This window comes from Thalassophryne amazonica, chromosome 19, assembly GCF_902500255.1.
Source record: "Thalassophryne amazonica chromosome 19, fThaAma1.1, whole genome shotgun sequence".
NCBI lineage: Eukaryota > Metazoa > Chordata > Actinopteri > Batrachoidiformes > Batrachoididae > Thalassophryne > Thalassophryne amazonica.
In genome coordinates, this window is record NC_047121.1 from 19246657 (window position 1) to 19274136 (window position 27480).

The following is a 27480-nucleotide window of genomic DNA, read 5'->3' on the forward strand; positions in this document are numbered from 1 at the left end:
TGATTTCGATGTAAAAGAAGCATTCCCGCCTTGTGGGCGCGGCTTTTCGAGATTAGAAACGTCGGTGTAGTTTGGTCGTCCAACGTTTATCTGTGCTCACGTGACAAACTGGCGGCGAAGGACTCTGAAGTGCGTTATAGAAGAGTGCGGCGCTTCGCAGTGGAAACTGTTTAGTTTTGTTTATATGGCTGCAAAAACAGCAGCTGTGTGTTGTTTCACATGGAGAATTTTCAATCATTTTAGTCCCCAAGCTCCTTTCCGCCCACGCAGTTTGTCAACGCTGAGCAGTCGGCAGTCCAGCTCCAAACAGGGACCCCGGGAGGACAAATCCCCAAAGGTTCGTCATTTACAATTCTCTATAAATGTACGGTGTCATAAACAGTGCATTTACGGATGGGTTCCAAGCTGAATATTTAACCTTTTAACTTGTAAAACGATGATTGAGAAGTTTTGAGCCCGACCAAGAACTAAATGAATGTAATACTTTATTTTTCAGCGTAATCCCCATTTAAGTCCACAGTCCCTTTTTCCATTGTCACTGCAAGCTCTTATCCTGGAGCTCAACGACGTCACCCACTGCAGATAAATAGACTGCATTTGAGTCATATTGATATATGACGTCATTATCAGTATTATGAGTTCCAACAAGATACAGACAGTTGCCCAGTTCTGGATCACCTTTTTTAAAGTCCTGCTATACGGAACCATAATGCAGCTGAATATCCTTTATTGGGTGTTGTTGTATTGCGTATTTGGATGTTATTAATTATAGTTATTAAATGAGAATTTACTTAGTTTCGAAAGGCACTGTTGCACGTTTTTACGAGCAAAAAAAATGAAGTGTGAAGGTGAGATTTCTCCCGAATTAAAAAGTAAAATCCCCCACTTTTATGCCCATTCTTGATGTTCAGATGACTCCCAAAGTTCACATGGCTCACAAGTACTGACATGAGGCTGCTGCTTCAGTGATTCACAACCGGCAAATTGCAAATTTTCGCGTCTGAGATAAATGCGTGCAGCAATTAAACAACAAGACATAACACACTAACATTTTCTACCCAAGTAAGTAAGTATTTTCCCACTCTAGAATCAAAAACACTGAATGGCTAACTCACCTTTGCTACGTCTTAGAGATCGTTACTTTCAAACATCCAGGAATGAGTGAGTGAGAAAAGTGCGCACACCACCGAGACCGGGATGTTTTGATTTCTCTGCTGATCACAAGGATGGCTGGATCCAGTCAAATTTGTGGTCGTTTGTAGACAAAACATCAGTCTTTCCATTGGTACCAAGTATTAGCTTATTTGCCCTGATTACGAGAAAAGGCCGCGCAAATACTACAGCAGTGATCTGGAACTAGGCAAGTGACCTGTTTCATTTTTGGAAACAGGTGGAAGTTCAAAGGCACCAAATCAAGGGAATAAAGTGGGTGTAGAATAAGTTCAAAGCCACATTCATGAATAGCAGCCATTGTGATGACCAACATGTGGACCAGAGGTGCCCTTGTGAAACACAACACTTCATTAGAGCATTTCAAAGATCTTCTGCTTTATTTTCTCCCATGGTTGTCACAAAAGGAAAGCACAATTGGTCACATTGATGGTCTGTTCTTTCTAGAGATAGTTCTGGATGCCCTCAGCATCCCAGAATACAGAGGCCATGACTTTTCCAGCAGATGAGATAGCTTTGGCTTTCTTTGTTTCCTTTGCTTCGACTGTTGTTTGGACTCCAGTTCGAAGTGGTGGACCCAGGTTTTGTCCATTGTCATGAATCATCACATGAAGTTATCCGGATTTCCTCAAAAAGCCGAAGATTCTCCCTAGACATCTGGAATCTTGTGTGTTTTTGTTTGGCTGTGATAAGTCTTGGGACCCAACATGCTGAAAGTTTCGTCATTTCCCAGTTCTTCCCTCAGAACTGAATGAATTCTCCTCTGTTAAATGCTTACAGTACTGGTTGTGTGATGATCATTTACTCTTCTATCAGTGAGGAACATATCATGGATCTTCTGGATCATATCAGTCGAGGTGGCAGTTCTGGCTCTTCTTGATCTTGCTCCATCTTTGACATTTGTCTGCTCTCTTGAATTTGGCTAAATAGCATTAAGTATAGCATAAGATGGGGCATCCTCCCCTAATGTTATTATCATGTCCTCACGGATCTCTTTTGGAGCATTCCTTTTTTCATGAGATACTGAATTGCTGCATGCCCACAGCTTTGTCCATTTTGCCAATCTGGCACACCCCTACTCACCTCACTGAAATAGTGTGTCTGCAACATTGGACCCAGTGAGTCAAAATTTTCACACATTCTCAAGAGAAATGTTGGTTTCTCAAATGCAAAAGATGGACAACCACAACCTTTATCTTGGCAGGCTCAAAACTTTTCAATCACTCTTTGTACATTCCTTGCTAGGAATCTTTAGGCTAAGTGGGAGCTCTCTGAGAGGACTCTGAGATGCTTTGTGATACAGGCCCTGGTCTCTTCGGAGGATCTTTGGGGTACCGTTGGAATGACTTTGTCATATGAGTGGTTACCTTATGGAAACCCCTGATGAGGAGAATCACTTGCATTGTGAGAGGTTGTTGGCTACAACTTTATGTATTTATTACATGTGGTGAATTTCTCTATGCCTGATCAAACACATAGGTGCCTCAGTGTTGAGGACTCAGCATCTGGAGAAGGCCAAGGGAATGTCTACATTTCACCTGTCTGCATCAGATAGATGGTTACTTTTAAGGGGTGGAAATAGTGGGTGACTTGCATCCAAATCTGGGGCAGCTCCATGTTGTGGTGGATATGCTCAGTGGTGGGCACAGATAAGCAAAAAATTAACTCGATAACAGATAATCAGATAACTGAAAAGTTATCTTCGATTAAGGTAAAACAATTAAACCACCCAAAAATGTATCGGAAGTTACAGATACCGATAACGGATAAACTTCCAATATTGTCTCTGGTACATTTAAACGAATTTAAGTTTTAATGCCACAATAACTTCTACTAATATTAAAAGTAATAACAGACCCACACACTGAGACCACACTTTTGTCTTTGAATATTCTGCCCCTGCTGGAAGCTCTTGTTTACTACAGAGCTCCCAACACAGAGGCACCATGAGAGCAGCCCTAAAGCCAGCTCTCTATCAATTACAACACTCCGGTCAGGCGGAGGTCTTGAAAAATAAAGTCATGCTGACTTATGGTTTGATTTATAAATAACATTAATACCGATAGAATAACTCAATTAATGTCAGTTCTGTCATTTGTCACAAAGTTAAAATATAGCATATATCTTTTAATGTTGAATAATGCACTATTTCTGAGGTTAGTAACAGACAAATCGCAAAGGATTCTGGGTAAAGTGCCTCTGCTAAACACTGATTGGTTCAGTCATTCATTATGTAAACCACCACGTTAATGTCACGTCTGTCGTGTGTTGGTGTCATTTTTTATTTGTAAAAACAGGCATTTTTACGGAGCCCTGGAAGTGTCATCGCAAAATGTTTTGCATGTGGAGTGAATGTGCGCATGTTTTATGATGTTGTAAAACGTGCTTTACACTGTGCGAGATGATTCTTCATGCAGGAATTTTTGGACCGAGTTTCATGTTAATTGTGCATCCTGCATCGTGTAGTCATGGAGTAACAAGCTTTAACATCTCACGACCACCTCCTGATCGCGATCGTATTGTCGAATGAAAATCAAACCTGTTATTCTGGTCGGCCGTCGTGAGGTTATCCTCCTGCTGAAAAGCTACAAGCATTCAACCGCTCGCACTGTGCCTGTGCAAACACTGCAGAGCTGTCTTGTATGTTGTTATTTATTTATTATTTTTGCTGCTGTTTTGTTTTGTTTTTAAACTTCATTTGTAAAAAAAAAAAAAAAACATTTTCAAAGCCAAAAAGTTGATTTGACAATCATCTAATATAACTGGGGTCAAAACAAATACAACACTGCCATCTACTGGTTCCCAGACGCTTAGTACTTAGGGCGATTAGTGCCATGAACATTACTGGCCAGTAGATGGCAGTAGAGGCCTTGAAAACAAAATTCCAGATAATCCCTGTCTGCTACATTTAAAATGCGTGGAATTTAACAAACACAAATACAATAACTACTTCTTTGTCTTTCCGCTGTTCCCGTTAGGGGTCGCCACAGCAGATCAATCGTTTCCATCTCACCCTGTCCTCTGTATCTTCCTCTGTCACACCAACCACCTGCATGTCCTCTCTCAGCACATCCATGAACCTCCTCTTTGGTCTCCCTCTTCTCCTCCTGCCTGGTGGCTCCATCCTCAGCATCCTTCTCCCTATATCAATCAATCAATCAATTTTTTTATATAGCGCCAAATCACAACAAACAGTTGCCCCAAGGCGCTTTATATTGTAAGGCAAGGCCATACAATAATTATGTAAAACCCCAACGGTCAAAACGACCCCCTGTGAGCAAGCACTTGGCTACAGTGGGAAGGAAAAACTCCCTTTTAACAGGAAGAAACCTCCAGCAGAACCAGGCTCAGGGAGGGGCAGTCTTCTGCTGGGACTGGTTGGGGCTGAGGGAGAGAACCAGGAAAAAGACATGCTGTGGAGGGGAGCAGAGATCGATCACTAATGATTAAATGCAGAGTGGTGCATACAGAGCAAAAAGAGAAAGAAACAGTGCATCATGGGAAACCCCCCAGCAGTCTACGTCTATAGCAGCATAACTAAGGATGGTTCAGGGTCACCTGATCCAGCCCTAACTATAAGCTTTAGCAAAAAGGAAAGTTTTAAGCCTAATCTTAAAAGTAGAGAGGGTGTCTGTCTCCCATGATCTGAATTGGGAGCTGGTTCCACAGGAGAGGAGCCTGAAAGCTGAAGGCTCTGCCTCCCATTCTACTCTTACAAACCCTAGGAACTACAAGTAAGCCTGCAGTCTGAGAGCGAAGCGCTCTATTGGGGTGATATGGTACTACGAGGTCCCTAAGATAAGATGGGACCTGATTATTCAAAACCTTATAAGTAAGAAGAAGAATTTTAAATTCTATTCTAGAATTAACAGGAAGCCAATGAAGAGAGGCCAATATGGGTGAGATATGCTCTCTCCTTCTAGTCCCCGTCAGTACTCTAGCTGCAGCATTTTGAACTAACTGAAGGCTTTTTAGGGAACTTTTAGGACAACCTGATAATAATGAATTACAATAGTCCAGCCTAGAGGAAATAAATGCATGAATTAGTTTTTCAGCATCACTCTGAGACAAGACCTTTCTGATTTTAGAGATATTGCGTAAATGCAAAAAAGCAGTCCTACATATTTGTTTAATATGCGCTTTGAATGACATATCCTGATCAAAAATGACTCCAAGATTTCTCACAGTATTACTAGAGGTCAGGGTAATGCCATCCAGAGTAAGGATCTGGTTAGACACCATGTTTCTAAGATTTGTGGGGCCAAGTACAATAACTTCAGTTTTATCTGAGTTTAAAAGCAGGAAATTAGAGGTCATCCATGTCTTTATGTCTGTAAGACAATCCTGCAGTTTAGCTAATTGGTGTGTGTCCTCTGGCTTCATGGATAGATAAAGCTGGGTATCATCTGTGTAACAATGAAAATTTAAGCAATACCGTCTAATAATACTGCCTAAGGGAAGCATGTATAAAGTGAATAAAATTGGTCCTAGCACAGAACCTTGTGGAACTCCATAATTAACTTTAGTCTGTGAAGAAGATTCCCCATTTACATGAACAAATTGTAATCTATTAGACAAATATGATTCAAACCACCGCAGCGCAGTGCCTTTAATACCTATGGCATGCTCTAATCTCTGTAATAAAATTTATGGTCAACAGTATCAAAAGCAGCACTGAGGTCTAACAGAACAAGCACAGAGATGAGTCCACTGTCCGAGGCCATAAGAAGATCATTTGTAACCTTCACTAATGCTGTTTCTGTACTATGATGAATTCTAAAACCTGACTGAAACTCTTCAAATAGACCATTCCTCTGCAGATGATCAGTTAGCTGTTTTACAACTACCCTTTCAAGAATTTTTGAGAGAAAAGGAAGGTTGGAGATTGGCCTATAATTAGCTAAGATAGCTGGGTCAAGTGATGGCTTTTTAAGTAATGGTTTAATTACTGCCACCTTAAAAGCCTGTGGTACATAGCCAACTAACAAAGATAGATTGATCATATTTAAGATCGAAGCATTAAATAATGGTAGGGCTTCCTTGAGCAGCCTGGTAGGAATGGGGTCTAATAAACATGTTGATGGTTTGGATGAAGTAACTAATGAAAATAACTCAGACAGAACAATCGGAGAGAAAGAGTCTAACCAAATACCGGCATCACTGAAAGCAGCCAAAGACAACGATACGTCTTTGGGATGGTTATGAGTAATTTTTTCTCTAATAGTTAAATTTTGTTAGCAAAGAAAGTCATGAAGTCATTACTAGTTAAAGTTAATGGAATACTCAGCTCAATAGAGCTCTGACTCTTTGTCAGCCTGGCTACAGTGCTGAAAAGAAACCTGGGGTTGTTCTTATTTTCTTCAATTAGTGATGAGTAGAAAGATGTCCTAGCTTTACGGAGGGCTTTTTTATAGAGCAACAGACTCTTTTTCCAGGCTAAGTGAAGATCTTCTAAATTAGTGAGACGCCATTTCCTCTCCAACTTACGGGTTATCTGCTTTAAGCTACGAGTTTGTGAGTTATACCACGGAGTCAGACACTTCTGATTTAAAGCTCTCTTTTTCAGAGGAGCTACAGCATCCAAAGTTGTCTTCAATGAGGATGTAAAACTATTGACGAGATACTCTATCTCCCTTACAGAGTTTAGGTAGCTACTCTGCACAGAACAAGATCTAAGATATGATTAAAGTGGTGGGTGGACTCATTTACTTTTTGAGCAAAGCCAATGGAGTCTAATAATAGATTAAATGCAGTGTTGAGGCTGTCATTCTCAGCATCTGTGTGGATGTTAAAATCGCCCACTATAATTATCTTATCTGAGCTAAGCACTAAGTCAGACAAAAGGTCTGAAAATTCACAGAGAAACTCACAGTAACGACCAGGTGGACGATAGATAATAACAAATAAAACTGGTTTTTGGGACTTCCAATTTGGATGGACAAGACTAAGAGACAAGCTTTCAAATGAATTAAAGCTCTGTCTGGGTTTTTGATTAATTAATAAGCTGGAATGGAAGATTGCTGCTAATCCTCCGCCCCGGCCCGTGCTACGAGCATTCTGACAGTTAGTGTGACTCGGGGGTGTTGACTCATTTAAACTAACATATTCATCCTGCTGTAACCAGGTTTCTGTAAGGCAGAATAAATCAATATGTTGATCAATTATTATATACACTGGGTCCCTCCTCTGCACATATCCAAACCATCTCAATCTCGCCTCTCTGACTTTGTCTCCAAACCGTCCCACCTGAGCTGTCCCTCTGATATGTTCATGCCTAATCTTGTCCATTCTTGTCACTCCCAAAGAGAATCTCAACATCTTCAGCTCTGCCACCTCCAGCTCTGCCTCCTGTCTTTTTGTTAGTGCCACTGTCTCTAAACCATACAACATAGCTGGTCTCACTACTGTTTTGTAAACTTTCCCCTTCACCCTTGCTGATATTCTTCGGTCACAAATCACGCCTGCCACCTTTCTCCACCCACTCCACCCTGCCTGCACTCTCTTCTTCACCTCTCTACCACACTCTCCATTACTTTGAACAGTTGACCCCAAATATTTAAACTCATCTACTTTCACCACTTCTACTCCTTGTAACTGCACTATTCCACTGGGCTCCCTCTCATTCACACACATGTACTCAGTCTTGCTTCTACTGACTTTCATTCCCCTTCTCTCCAAAGCATATCTCCACTTCTCCAGACTAGACTCAACTGCTCTCTACTCTCACTACAGATCACAATGTCATCTGCAAACATCATAGTCCATGGGGACTCCTGTCTGATCTCATCCGTCAACCTGTCCATCACGACTGCAAACAAGAAAGGACTCAGAGCTGATCCTTGGTGTAATCCCACCTCCACCTTGAATGAGTCTGTCATTCCGACTGCGCATCTCACCGCTGTCACACTATTCTTGTACATGTCCTGCACTACCCTAACATACTTCTCTGCCACTCCAGACTTCCTCATACAATACCACAACTCTTCTCTTGGCACCCTATCATAAGCTTTTTCTAAGTCCACAAACACACAATGTAACTCTTTCTGTCCTTCTCTGTACTTTTCCAACAGTATTCTCAGAGCAAACATTGCATCTGTAGTGCTCTTTCTTGGCATGAAACCATATTGCTGCTCACAGATCTTCACCTGTTTTCTAAGCCTAGCTTCTACTACTCTTTTCTATAACTTCATGCTGTGGCTGATCAGCTTTATGCCTCTGTAGTTACTGCAGCTCTGCACATCACCCTTTTTCTTGAAAATAGGAACCAGCACACTTCGTCTCCACTCCTCAGGCATGCTCTCACTTTCCAAGATTTTATTAAACAATCTGGTTAGAAACTCTACTGCCATCTCTCCTAGACATTTCCATGCCTCCACTGGAATGTCATCTGGACCGACTGCCTTTCCACTCTTCATCCTCTTCATAGCAGCCCTCACTTCTTCCTTGCTAATCTCTTGTACTTCCTGATTTACTCTCACCACATCATCCAGCCTTTTCTCTCGCTCATTTTCTTTATTCATCAACTCTGCAAAATATTCCCTCCACCTTCTCAGCACACACTCCTCACTTGTCAGCACATTACCATGTGCATCTTTTACCACCCTAACCTGCTGCACATCCTTTCCAGCTCTGTCCCTTTGTCTGGCCAATCGGTACAAGTCCTTTTCTCCTTCCTTACTATTCAACGTCTTGTACAGCTCGCAATATGCCTTTTCCTTTGCTTTTGCCACTTCTCTTTTCGCCTTACGCCGCATCTCCTTGTACTCCTGTCTACTTTCTTCATCTCTCCGACTATCCCAAAACTTTTTTGCCAACCTCTTTCTCCTTATGCTTTCCTGGACCTCTTCATTCCACCACCAAGTCTCCTTGTCTTCCTTCCACTGTCCAGATGTCATACCCAGTACTGTCCTAGCTGTCTCCCTCACCACATCTGCAGTACTTTTCCAGTTGTCTAAAATTGCTTCCCCTCCAACCAGTGCTTTTCTCACCTGCTCGCTAAATTTCACACAACAGTCTTCCTCCTTCAGCTTCCACCATCTGATCCTTTGTTGAGCTCTCACTCTCTTCTTCTTCTTTACCTCTAAAGTCATCCTACAAACAACCATCCTGTGCTTACAATAACAACGTCTATAAACCCAGAGAATATATTCACGAGAGTTTTAGGCACTAGGGTTTAATGCTGTTGTCCGTGGAGCCTGAACAGAGTGTCTGAAATGCATTTGTCATGTCGTGAATGTACTGAGATTACATCATCCTACCCATAATGCATTGGGCACAGCATGTGCTCACAAAACCTTAAAAATTAGCACATTACTGTAAAACTAACTAACTAATGACAGTAATTTTAAATAACTTGTCCAAAATTAGTTTGGTTAAAATTTGAACCATAAGTTAAAATGTATGCCTCTGGATGACTTAGGTGATATTGCCAGCATATCGGTATGGTGTTATAGGAAATAATTTTTTTTTTTTTTTTTTTGGCTGTTTCTCCTTTGTCTACAGAGGATAGAGATGCTTTTCATAGAAGCAGCTCTCTTCTGTTAGCAGAGGGTATAACTGTCCATCTGTTATAAAACTTTTAACAGGTAGGTGCTGAACTTTTTTTAAGTTTTAAAAATGCTTATCGCTGTTCAGCTTTGTTTACTTTGTTTATTGGTCTAAAAGTTATCGGGCAGAAATTATTCGGAAGATAATTGGTCCGATAATGGTTTTTAAAGTTGTCTTAAAAGATAATCCGATAATGACAACATTATCTTCGATAATTATCTGTTATCAGATTATCGGAAGTGTGCCCACCACTGGATATGCTTAAGTGTGGCACCAGTGCATGCCCCCAAAACTTGGCTTGAGGATCATATGGATCACTCAGCCTACATTAAAGTGATTTTACTCTTTGTGACAAAGGATAAATAAATACTTTTCATGAGTGAAAATTTAACTCAACAACAGATCTCCTTTCAGAATCTGTAAAAGTATTTCTTTATCATAATATCTAGTGTTTAATGAAATAAACCCAAGTTAACCAATTGTTTTAGACCAGCCTAAAATAATATGTTACCTGGAAGGTGTGAAAACTAGAGTGGCTCATGGTGCAGAGCAACACACATCAAATGTGTGTGTATGTATGTAAGTGTGTGCTTGCTGTAGTGAGTTTGAGTCTAGTTGAAAGCAATCTTATTATTCCTTCATTTATTTTTTTATATGTCTTGTCATATGTGGCTGTAATGTAATGCTCACTCATGTGGTCATATTTGTTGTAGGAGATATGGCTCGCTGGCCCATAGCCAGGTGAGTTGGGACGAACCACCCACTTTGCCAATGTTTGCCATGATTTTTGTACTAGTGGCTGTTTGGGGTCTCTACCGGATCATGGTATTGTCGATCATGGTATTGTCGAAGTACCAGTATAACACTTTCAGTACATGGAACGGTAATCACTCCATGTATTTACGTCAGCATTTGATACTGTGACTCATTAGTCCGCTGTTTTGAGCAGAAGGTCTGAGTTGGAAAAAAAAAAAAGGAGTTCCCTTCTGTATCTCGGAGAGCAAAGAGCAGAGCGCAGAGTTTACAAACATTTTTTTAAACTTTTATTTCACACTCTGTCATTCTGTGGGTGTCCTCGCTGTGGTTAAACTAAAAACACAGCTGTACGTAGATGCACAACGCATTACAGCAAATACAAACTTTTTTGTTTGTTTTCTCAAATACGCCTAAAATCTCTTTCTGAGAATGATGTGAAATAAAAAATGCAGATAAAACCTTCTTACCTCTCAAATAGATCACGCTTTCCACATAAATACACAACTTCAACATTCTGCCTGCTCAGAGACTGCAAACCAGGAACAAATCCAGACAGAAAGAGGGTGTCGTGTGTGTGTGTGGGGGGGGGGCTTAACACCCCTCAAGGTCCACTTTTGAATACATTTTTTTCATACCAATATACTACTACTAATACTATCAATATATTAAAACCCAAGTGTGTGTGTATGTGTGAGAATATTTATTTTATTAACTTAGACTTTGACAGAAACATGTAAAACCCTATAGCTGTGCTCACTATGCTTCGCAATCACATAATTTACATGGCACTAAAATGGTCCTCGCTACAACCCTGTCAAGGATGAACACTGCAAAAACAAAAAGTTGATTGGACTAATTTTTGGAGAAATTGGGGATATTAGGTACCAACAGTGAACATTGGACATTGATAATTAAATTCTGGACTTATGTGCCATTCCAGCAGGGGCGGCAAATCATCTATTTTAAAAGCCAAGTGCCATCTGTACATGTGTGTAACTTCGATCATGGAGAAACTGGGGGGTGCTGACATTTGACGTTTGGTATCTTTATGTATTTTGGGTTAAGGATGAAGGCTGCAACAAAGTAAAGTTGATAGCACTAAAATGTTTGGAGAATTTAGGGATATCGGGTAACAACAGTGAAAAATGGACGTTGATATCACCATTAATCAGTCCCTGGTAATCAGACAAGCTCTGAACAAAGGAAATAATCTCAACCATGACATCAACTAAATGTGCCAAATAATAAATGCAGTTATTCACAAAACTCTCATTTTAATTTCTTGCACTTTCAGTCAAAATCATTATAGAAACGTCATATAATTTATTGCTACCCTTGAAAAAATGTTAACTACCTATTTTATAGACACTACCCAATCCAGAGCCTGTGGATCCCCTGTTACACCCTGTCTCTTGGAGTGCAACATAAAGGAAGACAAAATCAACTAAAAAGTTTAACAAATTTATTGTAATGAAAATCTAGGGGATTTAACAATAAACATAATGGGGAAAAAGAGGAAGAGGATTGGAGCTGCTGCTGCCTTGCTGCCAGGCGGAGTGTGAGAGAGAGGGCAGGTTCAAGGCGGGCTTTTATAGGCTCCAGGACTCTACAGGCTGGAAAATCTGGAAACTGGAGCAAACAATTACTCTCCCACATAACACCCCTTCCCATAAGCAAGTTGATTTAATCAAACATGCAACATCTTGTAGGAAACTCGCAACCTGGATAAAGCATCAGCCAAGACGTTGTCGCGTCCTCTGATGTAGCGGATGTCCAGTGAGAAGCCCTGCAAAAACAGGCTCCATCTCATGAGGCGCTGGTTTGTGTTCTTCATACGTCCCAGAGCTACCAGTGGATTGTGGTCAGTATAAACCACGACAGGCCAGCTGGAAGAGACATATACCTCAAAATGCTCGAGGGCAAGGATTAGAGCTAATGTCTCCTTTTCTATAGTGGAGTATCTGCATTGGTGGACATTAAATTTTCTTGAGAAATAGCAGACAGGATGTTCTACTCCAGCTCTATCTTGTAGGAGGACAGCTCCAGCACCGACCTCACTAGCATCCAGTGCTAGTTTAAAGGACCGACTAAAGTCAGGAGCAGCCAAGACTGGAGCAGTGGCCAACAAAGCCTTCAAATTGTCAGATGCTATCTGACATTCTTGGGACCAAATGAAAGTAACTTTAGGGCTAAGCAGGTTAGTAAGTGGAGAAGCAACCGCAGCAAAATTTTTGCAAAAACTCCTATAGTACCCTGCCATGCCTAGAAATCACTTGAGGTTACATCTGGTAGTGGGAACAGTATAGTTTACAATGGCTTAGATTTTAGTGCCAACAGGACACACTGTTCCACAGCCCACAATTTTACGCAAATAGGTCACAGTAGCCTGCCCAAACTCACACTTTGCGAGGTTTAGCGTTAAATTGGCAGCTGCTAGTTGTGAAGCTACAGATGCTACAGCTGCTACAGATGACCAAGTCATCCAAGTAGGCCTCACAACACATTTCACAACTGTACTGACAAGACGCTGAAAAGTGGCTGGTGCATTTCGCATACCAGAGACCATGACAGTATATTGACAAAATCATTTTGAGTAACTAAGGCTGAGATCTTGCCCTAGCAGTCAATGGAACCTGCCAATAGCCTTTTAAAAGATCTAGTTTGGAGACAAAAATGGCAGATCCTACCCTATCAATACAGTCGTCAAGGCGAGGTAACGGGAAGCAATCAGGCTTAGTGACAGCATTCACTTTTTTAAATTGGTACAAAACCGAGGTGACTATCGGACTTTTCAACCAGCAAACATGGAGGGCCCCATGGACTGGAACTGGGCTGGGCGATACCATGCTGCAGCATATAATGTACCTCTTTTTTTCATCATTTGGTGCTTCTCAGGGTTCACTTTGTAGGGGTGTTGCTTTATGGGAACTGCATCATCCACATCAATGTCATGGTGCAACAAACTGGTACAGGTGGGAACATCTGAGAAGAGTCCAGTATGCCTGCGAATAATAGCCACAATGTCAACACGCTTGTCACAGTCTAAACAGGAAAGATGAACATCCAGGTTTGACAGTAACTCAGAGTTCGACAATCTTCTTTCAGGAACATATTTTTCCCAATCATACCAACTGTATCCTCATATACAGCTGAGTTGAATGGTTTGTTCCAGCTTTCACCGAATTAAATATTCGTTCCATTGAAAGAATGTAAAAACATTCATTATTTGTTTTACATAACGGCTAAAATAGATCCTTGTCATTTGACATTTTATTAATTTATAATCAACAGAAAAGGGACTTACATTTTGGTGTTCCACTGCTGCTAAAGTCCAAATTGTGACACGTAGTCCAGTGATGCTGTCCACTGACGTCGGACTTCCATTAAAAAAAAGACTTTGTGTAGTTGCATGAGGACGTGTGCACGTGTGCAGAGTGCAATGGTACCAAACGCATGGAACCAACTTTGCACTGTAAATGAAACCAAGCTGAACTCTAAATGCAATGCATTTAGGGATGAATTAATCCATGTCATGTGACATACAAAGCACCAATCAAATTACAAGGATCCACTCAGTCGTTATATAAACCCAATGACTCCTGAGTCACTTCTTGAGCTGCAAAGAGAAGCAAGGGAACACCATCAATCCATTCTTTCTCAAACTCCTTGCAGTATACGCAACATGTTTTTCAGAGTTTGGTGGAACCTCTCCAGGGCCCCATGTGACTCAGGGTGGTATGCAGAGGATGTGGAAAGTTTGAAATGCCGATGCACCTGAGAGAAAATCTTGGACATAAAATTGGAGCCTTGGCCAGTCTGCACAACTTTTGGAAGCCCAAACAGTGAAAAACTTAACAAGGGCCTTAGAAACAGTGATGGCTGTAATCCTTCTGAGGGGAATAGCCTCAGGGAAATGAGTTGCCATACACATAACTGTTAGAAGATATTGATTACCAGATTTTGTTCGAGGAAGAGGTCCTACAGTCTACTAAGATGTGTTCAAAAGCCTCTCCAATAACTGGAATAGGATGTAATTGCGCTTTGGGAATAGTCTGGTTAGGTTTACCCACAATCTGGCACACATGGCAGGTTTTACAATAGTGTGAAACATCAGACTTAACCCCAGGCCAATAGAAGTGTCTCCTCACTCTATCTAGAGCAGGGGTGGCCAAGTTCCTGAAGGTGGCTCTCGAGGACCGAACTTGGCCACCCCTGATCTAGAGTTTTCTTTACACCCATATGTCCCGCTAAGCTACGATCATGAGCAAATTATAGAATCTCAGTACGATAAACTTCAGGAACAACAATTTGATAAACAGAGCTCCATTAATCCTCACAGGTCAACCCTGAGGGAGTCCACTTTCTCATAAGAACCCCATGGCTAGTAAAATAAGCACAAGGGAGCTTCTTAATTTCACTTTCGGAAACAGCATTGTCAAATAAGGCAGGGAGTCCAGAATCTCTCTGTTGAGCGGACTTCACCTCATTGTGAGAGGGGAAAATGTTCAGTAAAATCAAAAGTATTACCTTTGGCTAAGAATGTGTCAGGCAGATCAACCTCAACATCACTGTTAGTCGAGAGTTGTTTAAACATGGCATGAATGATCCTGATGCAGGAAAAGCATCAGGATATTGCTGCTGCATTTCATTTGGGAATTCGCACACTGTAGGAGTGGAGACCACTACAGGGGCAGCCAAAACCTTATCACCGGCCAAGATATTTCCTACGATCATGGACACACCCTCCATGGGAATGGAGGAGCACACAGCTACAGGAACATATCCAAAAACTAATGCAGTGTGCAAATTGATAGTATGCAGAGGCAAGGTTAAATAGCCCCCAAATCCCTGCACAATCACACTACATTTTAACTCTGACGGCTCAGAAAAGAGAAGGACATCCTACAAAATTACAGACTGAAATGCTCCACTATGTCTCCACATTTTTATCAAGCGCTTAGTGTTAGGATCTGAAACTAGGGACAAAACTATCCATTAAAAATAAAGAGGAACCGACCACTTCACTTCTTCACTCAGGCGCAGCCTCTTCACTAACACTAAGAAATCTTGTACTGTTTGTTTGCTTATGAATTGTAGGGAGTACTTGTATTCATTGGTTATTCATTTGTGTTAATTGCTTTATTAGGAAGAATATTCTGTTTGATTGTACATGACAGATGGTTTGTCTTGATCCTTAAAATGTTGGACAATATCTTATAGAATTCTGTCTTTCCATGATTAATTCTATCAGACTATCAAAAATGGTAATATTAAATGTGAGTTGATGTTCAGATGGGAATGAACAGATATAGATCAAGCAGGCTTGGAGTCTGGTGTCGCTGACCGAACAGTCCGCCCTAAAAATCGGTCCACCCTGCCTTCACTGCGCATGCAGAGTGCAGTTTCTGCTTTCTGCTTATTCTCCGAATTCAGCATTATTTAATCATAAAAATGGAGGGAAGCGATTAGAACGCCGCAGCCAGACGACCTGCTGCTGTGTTCACTGCAATTGTGAACTCAGATAAAACTGAAGTTATTGTACTTGGCCCCACAAATCTTAGAAACATGGTGTCTAACCAGATCCTTACTCTGGATGGCATTACCCTGACCTCCAGTAATACTGTGAGAAATCTTGGAGTCATTTTTGATCAGGATATGTCCTTCAATGCGCATATTAAGCAAATATGTAGGACTGCTTTTTTGCATTTGCGCAATATCTCTAAAATTAGAAAGGTCTTGTCTCAGAGTGATGCTGAAAAACTAATTCATGCATTTATTTTCTCTAGGCTGGACTATTGTAATTCATTATTATCAGGGTGTCCTAAAAGTTCCCTGAAAAGTCTTCAGTTAATTCAAAATGCTGCGGCTAGAGTACTGACGGGGACTAGAAGGAGAGAGCATATCTCACCCATATTGGCCTCTCTTCATTGGCTTCCTGTTAATTCTAGAATAGAATTTAAAATTCTTCTTCTTACTTATAAGGTTTTGAATAATCAGGTCCCATCTTATCTTAGGGACTTCATAGTACCATATCACCCCAATAGAGCGCTTCGCTCTCAGACTGCAGGCTTATTTGTAGTTCCTAGGGTTTGTAAGAGTAGAATGGGAGGCAGAGCCTTCAGCTTTCAGGCTCCTCTCCTGTGGAACCAGCTCCCAATTTGGATTAGGGAGACAGACACCCTCTCTACTTTTAAGATTAGGCTTAAAACTTTCCTTTTTGCTAAAGCTTATAGTTAGGGCTGGATCAGGTGAGCCTGAACCATCCCTTAGTTATGCTGCTATAGACTTAGACTGCTGGGGGGTTCCCATGATGCACTGAGTGTTTCTTTCTCTTTTTGCTCTATATGCACCACTCTGCATTTAATCATTAGTGATTGATCTCTGCTCCCCTCCACAGCATGTCTTTTTCCTGGTTCTCTCCCTCAGCCCCAGCCAGTCCCAGCAGAAGACTGCCCCTCCCTGAGCCTGGTTCTGCTGGAGGTTTCTTCCTGTTAAAAGGGAGGTTTTCCTTCCCACTGTCGCCAAGTGCTTGCTCACAGGGGGTCGTTTTGACCATTGGGGTTTTTACGTAATTATTGTATGGCCTTGCCTTACAATATAAAGCGCCTTGGGGCAACTGTTTGTTGTGATTTGGCGCTATATAAATAAAATTGATTGATTGATTGATTCACTGCGCCTCAGTCATTTCAAAGTGTCAGTAGTGACTCACCGATTATCGCCTTGTTTCTGCTTAAAACTGACTTTAGAATGATTTTAGGTTTTACCTTGTGACATGACGGTTAATAGTCACATTATTCCCTTTGGGTGTAGAGAGTCCATCTCACACGAGCTGCTGTGGTCCCAAATGGTGTGTGCGCAGTGAAGGCAAGGCGGACCAATTTTTAGGGGGGGAACGTCACTGATCTGTATATGTTACTGGATAGCTCATTGGCCCACACACTCGGTACAATCTGCTGAAGCAAACTGGCGGCCATCTTACCACTCTCAATTTATGCAGATCGCACATAAACAGCTTATTAGAGCGTCAACAATTTCAATTAATAACTGAGCTGATTCTCTCATTTACTTATTTTTGTTCTTCGGATAATGGAAGATTGATCCCTCCTAATCTGTGCATGCCATGATTAGCTATTTATTTTCTTTCTTTTATTACTTTGACTCTTTCTTCCCATCTATTCTCACTTACTCATATCTCACTGGGGAAAACAGTCAATTCTAAAACTTATCATTCTTTAATCAAAGTTTATACAAGTATTGTGGAATCATGATCAAGCTTTTATTTATATATATATATATATATATATATATATATATATATATATATATATATACAGTGAGGAAAATAAGTATTTGAACACCCTGCAATTTTGAAAGTTCTCCAACTTAGAAATCATGGAGGAGTCTGAAATTTTCATCTTAGGTGCATGTCCACTGTGAGAGACATAATCTAAAAAAAAAAAAAAAAATCCGGAAATCACAATGTATGATTTTTTTTTTTAAATAATTTATTTGTATGTTACTGCTGCAAATAAGTATTTGAATACCTACCAACCAGCAAGAACTCTGGCTCACACAGACCTGTTAATTTTTCTTTAAGAAGCCCTCTTATTCTGCAATCCTTACCTGTATTAATTGCACCTGTTTGAACTTGTTACCTGTATAAAAGATACCTGTTCACACACTCAGTCAATCACACTCCAACCTGTCCACCATAGCCAAGACCAAAGAGCTGTCTAAGGACACCAGGGACAAAACTGTAGACCTGCACAAGGCTGGGATGGACTACAGGACAACAGGCAAGCAGCTTGCTAGAAGACAGCAACTGTTATGACTATTTATTAGAAAGTGGAAGAAACACAATATGACTGTCAATCTCCCTCGGTCTGGGATTCCATGCAAGATCTCACTTTGTGGGGTAAGGATGATTCTGAGAAAGCTCGGAACTACACAGGAGGACCTGGTCAATGACCTGAAGAGAGCTGGGACCACAGTCACAAAGATTATATTAGTAACACATGATGCTGTCATGGTTTAAAATCCTGCAGGGCAGCAAGGTCCCCCTGCTCAAGCCAGTACATGTCCAGGCCCGTTTGAAGTTCACCAGTGACCATCTGGATGATCCAGAGGAGGCATGGGAGAAGGTCATGTGGTCAGATGAGACCAGAATAGAGCTTTTTGGAATCAACTCCACTTACCATGTTTAGAGGATGAGAACAACCCCAAGAAAACCATCCCAACCATGAAGCATGGGGGTGGAAACATCATACTCTGGGGGTGCTCTTCTGCAAAGGGACAGGGCAACTGCACCGTATTGGAGGGAGGATGAATGGGGTCATGTATTGCGAGATTTTGGCAAACAACCTCCTTCCCCTCAGTAAGAGCATTGAAGATGGGTCATGGCTGGGTCTTCCAGCATGACAATGACCCCAAACGCACAGCCAGGGCAACTAAGGAGGGGCTCCGTAAGAAGCATTTCCAGGTCCTGGTGGCCTGGCCAGTCTCCAGACCTGAACTCAATAGAAAATCTTTAGAGGGAGCTGAAATATCTGTATGGATGAGTGGACCAAAATCCCTGCTGCAGTGTCTGCAAACCTGGTGAAAAAGTACAGGAAAAGTTTGACCTCTGTAATTGCAAACAAAGGCTACTGTACAAAATATTAACATTGATTTTCACAGGTGTTCAAATACCTATTTGCAGCAGTAACATACAAATAAATTATTTAAAAAAATCATACATTGTGATTTCTGGATTCTTATTTTTTTATTTTTTAGATTATGTCTCTCACAGTGGACATGCACCTAAGATGAAAATTTCAGACCCCTCCATGATTTCTAAGTGGGAGAACTTGCAAAATCGCAGGGTGTTCAAATACTTATTTTCCTCACTGTATATGTGTATATGTATGTGTATGTGTGTGTGTATTGGTACCATATCATGAACAAAAGTGCATGGATCGCAAAAGATATGATGGATAACACAGAAATAGTGGATATTTTTAAATAGTTGCACTAAAATAATAAATTACTACTTAACTAGCTACAGGAGAGTTGGTTTTCCCTGCAGTGACAACATTTATTACACACAGCTCTATGAGCTTCAGCCTAATATAAGTAATAAAGCACGTAGGAACAACACCTAAAGCTCCAAAACTATGCACAAGTAGACCTAATAATGTCTTAAATAGTTCGTCCAACACAAAACACAGCACGTGGCTACACATGTTGAGTTAATAAGCCACTTATTATTATGATTATTATTATCTTTGCCTATATGATGGAATAAGTAAGAGAACTCTTCAAATTATTGTTCATTACTTCCCATTTCAATCATACTCACGGGTGAAATGTTCATCCACAGCCTTTGAACTGGCAATTTGCGCAGTTTATAGCTGCATATGAAGGTATTTTTAATAAAATTACAAAGAATAAAGTTGCGTGTGCCTCATTAAAGATCAATAGAAAAGAGTGTTCAGGAGCGGGACATCGGAGTGGTAATATGGTGGCCGGTTTGCTTCAAAAATATTGGCCAATGAGTGATCCAGTAATATATAGAGATCAGTGTGGGACCGTTCGGTCTGCGACATCGGTACCTTAGTATGTACACAAAAGTACACTGGAGCAGACATACCAAACCGAAGAATGCTGGGGCCCCCTTTGAAATCTGAGAATCAACTGGGATCCATCCAAAACCTTTAATCATAAGTATTTCTATGTATACAAAATGTTAAACTAGGTCAGATAAATAAAGAATAACATATAATTTAAATCCCGTGGCTTTGTTAATTACATTAAAAAAAAAAAAAAAATCAAATTCAAATTTGAAAATCAATTTTTTTTTCTTATTATTTATGATTTTAAATAATGATCTGTCATGGCCCACCTGCAGTTCCATTGTGGCCCACCATGGGTCCACAGCCCACAGTTTGGAAACTACTGCACTAGAGAAGTAACAAGGCTCAATGCAAGACACTCAGGACATTGAGGCAAATCTTCACAATAATCAATAACAGTAACTCTCCTTATTTGCTTTCCTGAGGGAAGAGAACCACAGACTATCTGAAGACCCATAAGTAAGAGTGCAACAGTAGATGTTTTATATCTCTCTCTTGCTTTTTTCTTCTTCTTTGTTTAATGTAGAGATCCAACTTCAGACCTGAAGCTAGCACCACTCATGACTGGATTGGTCCCCCAAACCCTTTGTCCAACCTGCGGCCTATTGTATACCACATTCCTGAAAATGAAACTGACCTGGAGAAACGTTTGAGAAAGCTGAGGCAGGACACAGAGGACTGGAACCATGAATTCTGGGCCAAACAGAATATTACATTCAGCAAGGTTGAAATATTTTTTTATAATAATTATTAAAGAAATATTGATATTACGTTGCCCTTACTCAGTTGATGGTTGGAAATTGGGGATTTCTTCATGATGTAAATGACCATGTTTAAGTTGTAACAGCAGTGAATAATCTGAAAGGTAGAATAATAGTAAAAACAACAACAAAAAAAACATGCAGGTCAGAGTTGATCCTTTACTGTACAGATTTACATTGATCACATATGTGTATTTGGAACACAGACAAATAGAAGGGCAGCTGGTCTGCTCTGTGTCAGCCTGATCCTGTCAGATCTCAGAAGCTAAGCAGTGCAGGATCTGGTTAGTACTTGGCTGGGAGACCCATTCGGGACACCGGCGGCTGTGTGCGTGTTTCTCCAGGTAAAACTGGAGTTGTCAGGAAGGGCATCCAGCGTTAAACTTGGGCCAAATACAGATGCGGATCTGGCTGTATCCGCTGTGGCGACCCCGAACAGAGCTGCTGAATGGATATCGACAGGAGCATTATTTTTAACATCTCTTATGTTTCAAGTCTTATATTCACCAGCAGAGGGCAGGATTGCACAACAAACTGATTTTAGGAGTCACCCGCTGCAAAGAGATCACTACAGCAGCGCTTCAATTTATGAATTATTTCAAAATGCATATAATATTCTACTGGAAAACTGCTGTGAAATGTAAATAGGTTCTCATATGTAATATCACAAATTTAACAATAAATGTAAATTTTCATGCAGGAAAAAGAGGCTTTCATCGTGTCACAGTTGAAGGCAAAAGGTTTATCTGCACAGGATGAAGAAGGTGAGGACATTCCGCTTTTCTACACATTTTTGTGGCATGTCCACAGGTTTAGAATAAGTCACTTTGTGAAGAACAGAGTGCAACAGCTGGTGATTTTAATGAAAATGTCTTCTGCTGTCATTCCTTTCTCCTTTCAGGACGAAGGCGCTCCCTGAACACTGAGGAAATGGCATCATTTTACAAACGCTTCCTGGATGACAACAGAATAAAGCATGCAAATTATAACAAGTGAGTTGTTTTGCAGCACAATTCCCACGGTGCTGCTGGGTGGGTGGGAAGCTAATCGTGGTAGGTTGTGATATCAATTTGGGGTAAAGGCGAAGACATCATGGGAGCTGTTGGTTTCAGTCTTCTGTTCTATACTGCTGTTGTTGTATGGAGAACAAGGAGCAAATTTTTCCGTAAGCTTTGAGCATGTGCACTGTAGGCTGCTGCAGTGCACACATAAACAGAGAGAGAGAAGAACCCTGGAAGATGAGCAGCTGCTATCGATGTATCAGTACTGGAGAAATGCATCATTGAAACCATTTCAAATATTCAGAATTGACATGTATGTATATACCGTATCCGTGCGTTGGAATGCCCATGGCTGAGCATCAGCCCACCCCTTTTTTTTTTTAAAGAAAGCTGGTTAAACAGCCGCCCAAAATGATTTTTTACTAAAATTAATCCTCTCCCTCCCAACTCTTCTGTACTTTGCTGCACGGTGAAACCATCTGATAAGACTGATAATTAAGTTGTGCACATATCATTCATCACAGAACCTGCTGTTGGACAAACTGTATCGGCTTGAATTACTGACCAATTCCCATTTAAGTCAAAATGGGAGCCTTGCTCCTGTCAAGACATGAAGTTTGTAAATTGAGCAAAATAAATTAAATAAATAAATATATATATTTGCCTGGGAGGAAAAGGATTAAAAATGAATTAAAACTGAACCAATTTCATGACTCCAACATATTGTAAAAAACAAAAGATGAGTTTTCACAACGTTTTTCACATCTCTTCCGCGTCTTACCTGTGATGATGTCATCAGCATGCTCTGGTTGTAGTTGCATTACAGTGAAGTCAGTTTGAAAGTCTGCAGTCAGTTGCGGCGCACACTGTGATGGATTGAATAAACTGATTAGAATGAATTTAATTAATGATTTGTCCAGAAGCAAAACTTGTCTAATGTATTGGTTTTTGGTGGATTTCGGGCTCTGATGGACTGAGTGCTGGTGTGCACCGTGGATCATGTCACCTCCTGCAGTCTGCCGCTGCAGACAGAAGTCTGCTGTGACGGTTTTTCTGCTGCTGACATGAAAAAGCAGGTTAATGTGGACTGGATGTCCAACGGTGAGCTACAAACAAGTACAGGACAAAACAAACGTGCAACCATCGTGAAATTTCTCTGTCTGATTTCCGCTTAAAGTTTTGAGTGTGCTGACAACTTTCTGATGGACTCACCAGTCACCAGCTGACATGGAACACATTTAATGAATGAGAAAAGGATTTGAACAGGACAAAAACGGACACAAACACGGGAGTTATTTGTGATGTATTTTTTTATTGTAGTGAAGTCAAACATTTTTTGAAATGAGCATACCGACAAACGTAATTTTGGCCATGTTGGTGCAATGGCTCACCCCTCTCTTCAGGTAGAATTTTGCATGGGACACCCTGGCCACTCCGACGCGGGAGTACAGTAACACACACACTCACCATATATATATATATATATATATATTTATATGTGTGTGTGAAACTCAGCAATCGCACTCACTGTACAGAAGCAAAAGTCCTAATGCTTTTATATGGTTTTCAATGTAATAAACACTGGATATAACAGGTTTTGTATAACGTCCTGTCTGATAGCAATGTATTCCCATCAAAAACCCCTTTCATATACCAGACAGAGCAGTCTGGGTGTGCCTAGTTGTAACAGACGTACAAAATGAAGTTCAGCGCTGACATTCGCCAATTCAAGGAAAGTGGTGCCCGTATTTCCTTGATTAAAAGCCGAGGTATTTATTTTTTTGAAACTGCTCAGACCCAGCACCTAAACAAGGTAGGGAGTAATTCAAGGCTGGTGATTCTTAAAAAAATTCTGGTTGCTGCCTGCATTGTAATATGATGTCAAGTTTCACATACATCCCTGAGTGTGACGAACAAAAGAGCTGTAGATCAGAGCCCTCTGCATGGCTGCGAACCCTCTCCGTAGCCCGACGTGCACCTGCTAAGTGACGCAGACCACAAAGGCTGTGATTTGTCACTTTCATGTTTTCAGTCCTTCCTCTCCTGTCATATTTTAATAGTTTTTGCAGTGCGCCTGCTGATTACATTTTGATCATGGATCAAGTACGTTTGGCAGAAAAGTCTGCAAATACTATCAACTTTACAACAGGGAGTCAGGAAAATACGCTCAAATGACCATGATGATGCACTTCATGGAGGGAAATTGCACATACCGTAATATTAGTTTGTAGGTTGATGACTGTATAATGAAGTGGAGCTCATTGAGGGGGACAAATTGACAAATTGATCCAGAAAAAGACTGTTCCTGCGGTAAATTGCAATAAGACGCCCACCAGTGCAGCAGAGAACTTTAAAAGGGTCACACACACTTGACAACATCATTGCATGGCCAAACAGTTACAGAACATTGTAGAAACATAAATCAGGCTTTAGTATTTTAAGGTACCACTCCGCAGTTGACTTAGAAAAGAGTGACTCGACCAAATGTAATCTTTTAATGCACATAATGCCCGGCACTTGTGCCCTGGTCACACGGCGATAGCTGGACAGAGGATAAAAAGTCATAAATCGTTGAGAAAAGGTGGACGCAAGATCCTGCACTTTTCTCATCACCGCAATGAAAGGAACTAAACAAACCGAAACTAATGGAAGAAAAACGAAGCGAACGTCAACCTCGACGCTTTAAACAAAATCAAAATGAAACATTCACTATGACGTGACTGAAAACTGGTATAAACTGATCGCAGCATTTCCACAATACTTGCAGGTGTGAGATTTTGTTTGTCCTGACAACAAAAAGTTTTGTTTGTCTTCACATTCTGAGTTCGCGCGGCGTCTGTACCTCATTGTACACTTTATCTGTGATAGTACTTGTCCTGACGAGTACCTTTGAAGAGTCCACGGCATTAGCCATGGGAAACTGTCCATGTCAGATGAAGGCTACTCCCGAAGACATGCACATGCAGTCCAGCCACAAATAGTTGAAACGTGTTACGGTCGGGAGGGGGTGAACCAAGGGAAGAGGGGAACCCCTAGATGCAGAACAGCCGAGGCAATGAAAGTGGCATTAAAGCACACTTTTATTAGTGATAAGAATAGGCAAAGTCAAAATGTGTCAACAAGACTCAGACTTGGGAGTCCTCTTCCAAAACCTGATGAAGGCCAAGGAGGAGCTGCTTGACTCCACAAGTGAGTCATCATCTCCTCCTGGACGCAGTCAGGAATACTCGTCATATTCTTTCTTTCTAGAAGGTGAGTCAAAACACAGACAAAAGGTGGCAGAAAAAAACTGAGTATTATCTTCTTAAAACGTGATATCAATAGAGGACTCCTTCCTCCAAAGGGGAGTGCACTGAAATGTCCCTTCATAAAAGGTGAGTACCAAACAGAGATTAGGCAGAGCCAAGGAATGTCTTTGCTTCTTGTTTAAAACAGGGTTCAAACAAAAGTCCTCCTTCTTATTCAAAACAGGTTTCCAACAGATGTCTTTCTTCTTAAAGAGAACGTTCAACTCCAAAGTGGGAAAAACCAACTTATACTCACGATCCAAACATCCACAGCCTATAACTATAACAGCCTATAATTTTTTGCACCTGCATATAAGTTTTCCCCTCTCCAGTCAACTTTTTAATCAAACTACGCTGTTCTTCTGAACAATGTCTTGAACATCCCATTTTCCTCAGGCTTTCAAAGAGAAAACCATGTTCAACAGGTGCTGGCTTCATCCTTAAATAGGGGACACCTGATTTACACCTGTTTGTTCCACAAAATTGACAAACTCACTGACTGAATGCCACACTACTATTATTGTGAACACCCCCTCTTCTACTTTTTTTTTTTTTTTACTAATAGCCCAATTTCATAGCCTTAAGAGTGTGCATATCATGAATGCTTGGTCTTGTTGGATTTGTGAGAATCTACTGAATCTGCTGGTACCTTGTTTCCCATGTAACAATAAGAAATATACTCAAAAGCTGGATTAATCTTTTTAGTCACATAGCACTACTATTATTCTGAACACTACTGTATGTATACAACGGACAAAATGGACTAAATGTATAAAACGGACAAAATCCATTTTTTATAAGTCCACTGCGGGGCAGTACCTTTTAACGCCGTGGCTATGCAATGATGTTGATGTATGTGTGACCCTTTAAAGTTCTCCATCATGTCTTTATGCAGTTTTGCCACAGGAACAGCAGCTTTTTCTGGATTAATTTGTCCCTCAACGAGCTCCAGTTCTTTATACAATTGTCAACCTCCAAACCAATGGTACGGTACATAAGAGTTCCCTCCATGAATTGCAGGTCATTTGAGTGTCTCTTTCTGACTCCTTTTTGTAAAGTTGCCCATATTTGCAGACTTTTCTGCCAAATGTATTTGATCCATGATTGAAATGTAATCGGTGTGCGCACTGCAAAAACTTGATGGGAACGGAAGGAGTGAAAATGTATCGTGACAAATCACAGCCCTTGTACCTTGCGGCCTCAGTCATTTAGCAGTTGCACGTCAGGTCTTAGGGACGTTTCACAGCCACGCAGAGGGCTCTGGTAGGAAGCGGTTTGGTTCGCCACACCCAGGGAAAATTCTGCCAGGGTATGTAAACTTTTGAGCACAACTGTATGTATGTATGTATGTGTACATTCATATATTTTTGACAACAGTAATAATCTAAATCTTTCTCCTTTCTTTCATAACCAGGGAATGGTACCGACGTAATTTCACCATCACCTTTCTCATGGCCCAGGTTGCCCTTTGCAATATTTGGAAGGCAGCTGTTGATCAACGCAGCGGCAAGAAAAAAAACAATCACAGTACTTAATAAATACATTTTCACTCACTCTCTTATAAAGTATTTTTATTTTTAGTGGATTATGCACTGCTTAAAATAACTTTCTTCTTTTTTAAATGTATTTATTTTTTCCAGATTTGTTTTTTTTTTCTTCATATGTTCAAATCCCATAAAATTCTCGACTCCTTTGGAGGCTGTGAAGAAAGATAGCTGTATACGTATTTATAAGTTCAGTTGTCTCTCATTTTTATTGGAATTACATTACACTTTCCAAAAACCTTCTTGATCTTCTGTTCTGCAGGCTCTTCCTTACATCAGTTAAATGGATCTTTGTTGTTTTTTTGGGGGGGTTTTTCCCATACCTGCTTGTACTTCTTTATAAGCCTAGAAGTTGTTCATCTGCAGATTTGTCATTTCAATGTATGAATTCAGACACACTTTAGAAGTTTTATTTCTCACTTGTTGCTGTTCAGCTTGGTGCCTGTTTTTGAATTTTTGTGTTCTGTTGTGTTGATGTGGAGTGCACTGGACTATTATTTTGAGAAGTTATACAATTAAAGTTATAATGATTAACAGCATTTTAAAAATCTGTGTGTTACTATTTTTCATAGCCCCAAAGTAGCTTGACATTTTGGCTGCTGAGCTGTGTCATGGCCAGGTATGGGAGGCTGTGTTTTTATTATTTCATGAATTGGCAGGTCTGTGGGTAAGAGTTTATTTCAAGTGCTCCATGTCGGTAGCAGAGTTATATCAGTCATCAAATAACTGAAAACTCATGCTACAGTAAATTTGCCTAGCGTAGACTGTCATTAAACACTGATTGTGCATGAAGACCCTATTCA

The 27480-nt window shown here is 40.7% G+C and overlaps 1 protein-coding gene across 1 annotated transcript; it reads left to right on the forward strand.

The window, feature by feature from the left end:
- The first annotated feature begins 104 nt into the window (after positions 1-104).
- On the forward strand, positions 105-27225 carry LOC117501107 (cytochrome c oxidase assembly factor 8). The gene is made up of 5 exons (XM_034159928.1): positions 105-337; positions 20611-20808; positions 21546-21609; positions 21747-21837; positions 26548-27225. Exons 1-5 carry the CDS (start codon positions 185-187, stop codon positions 26666-26668), a joined length of 627 nt encoding a protein of 208 aa, XP_034015819.1. The 5' UTR covers positions 105-184; the 3' UTR covers positions 26669-27225.
- The last annotated feature ends 255 nt before the right edge of the window (positions 27226-27480 follow it).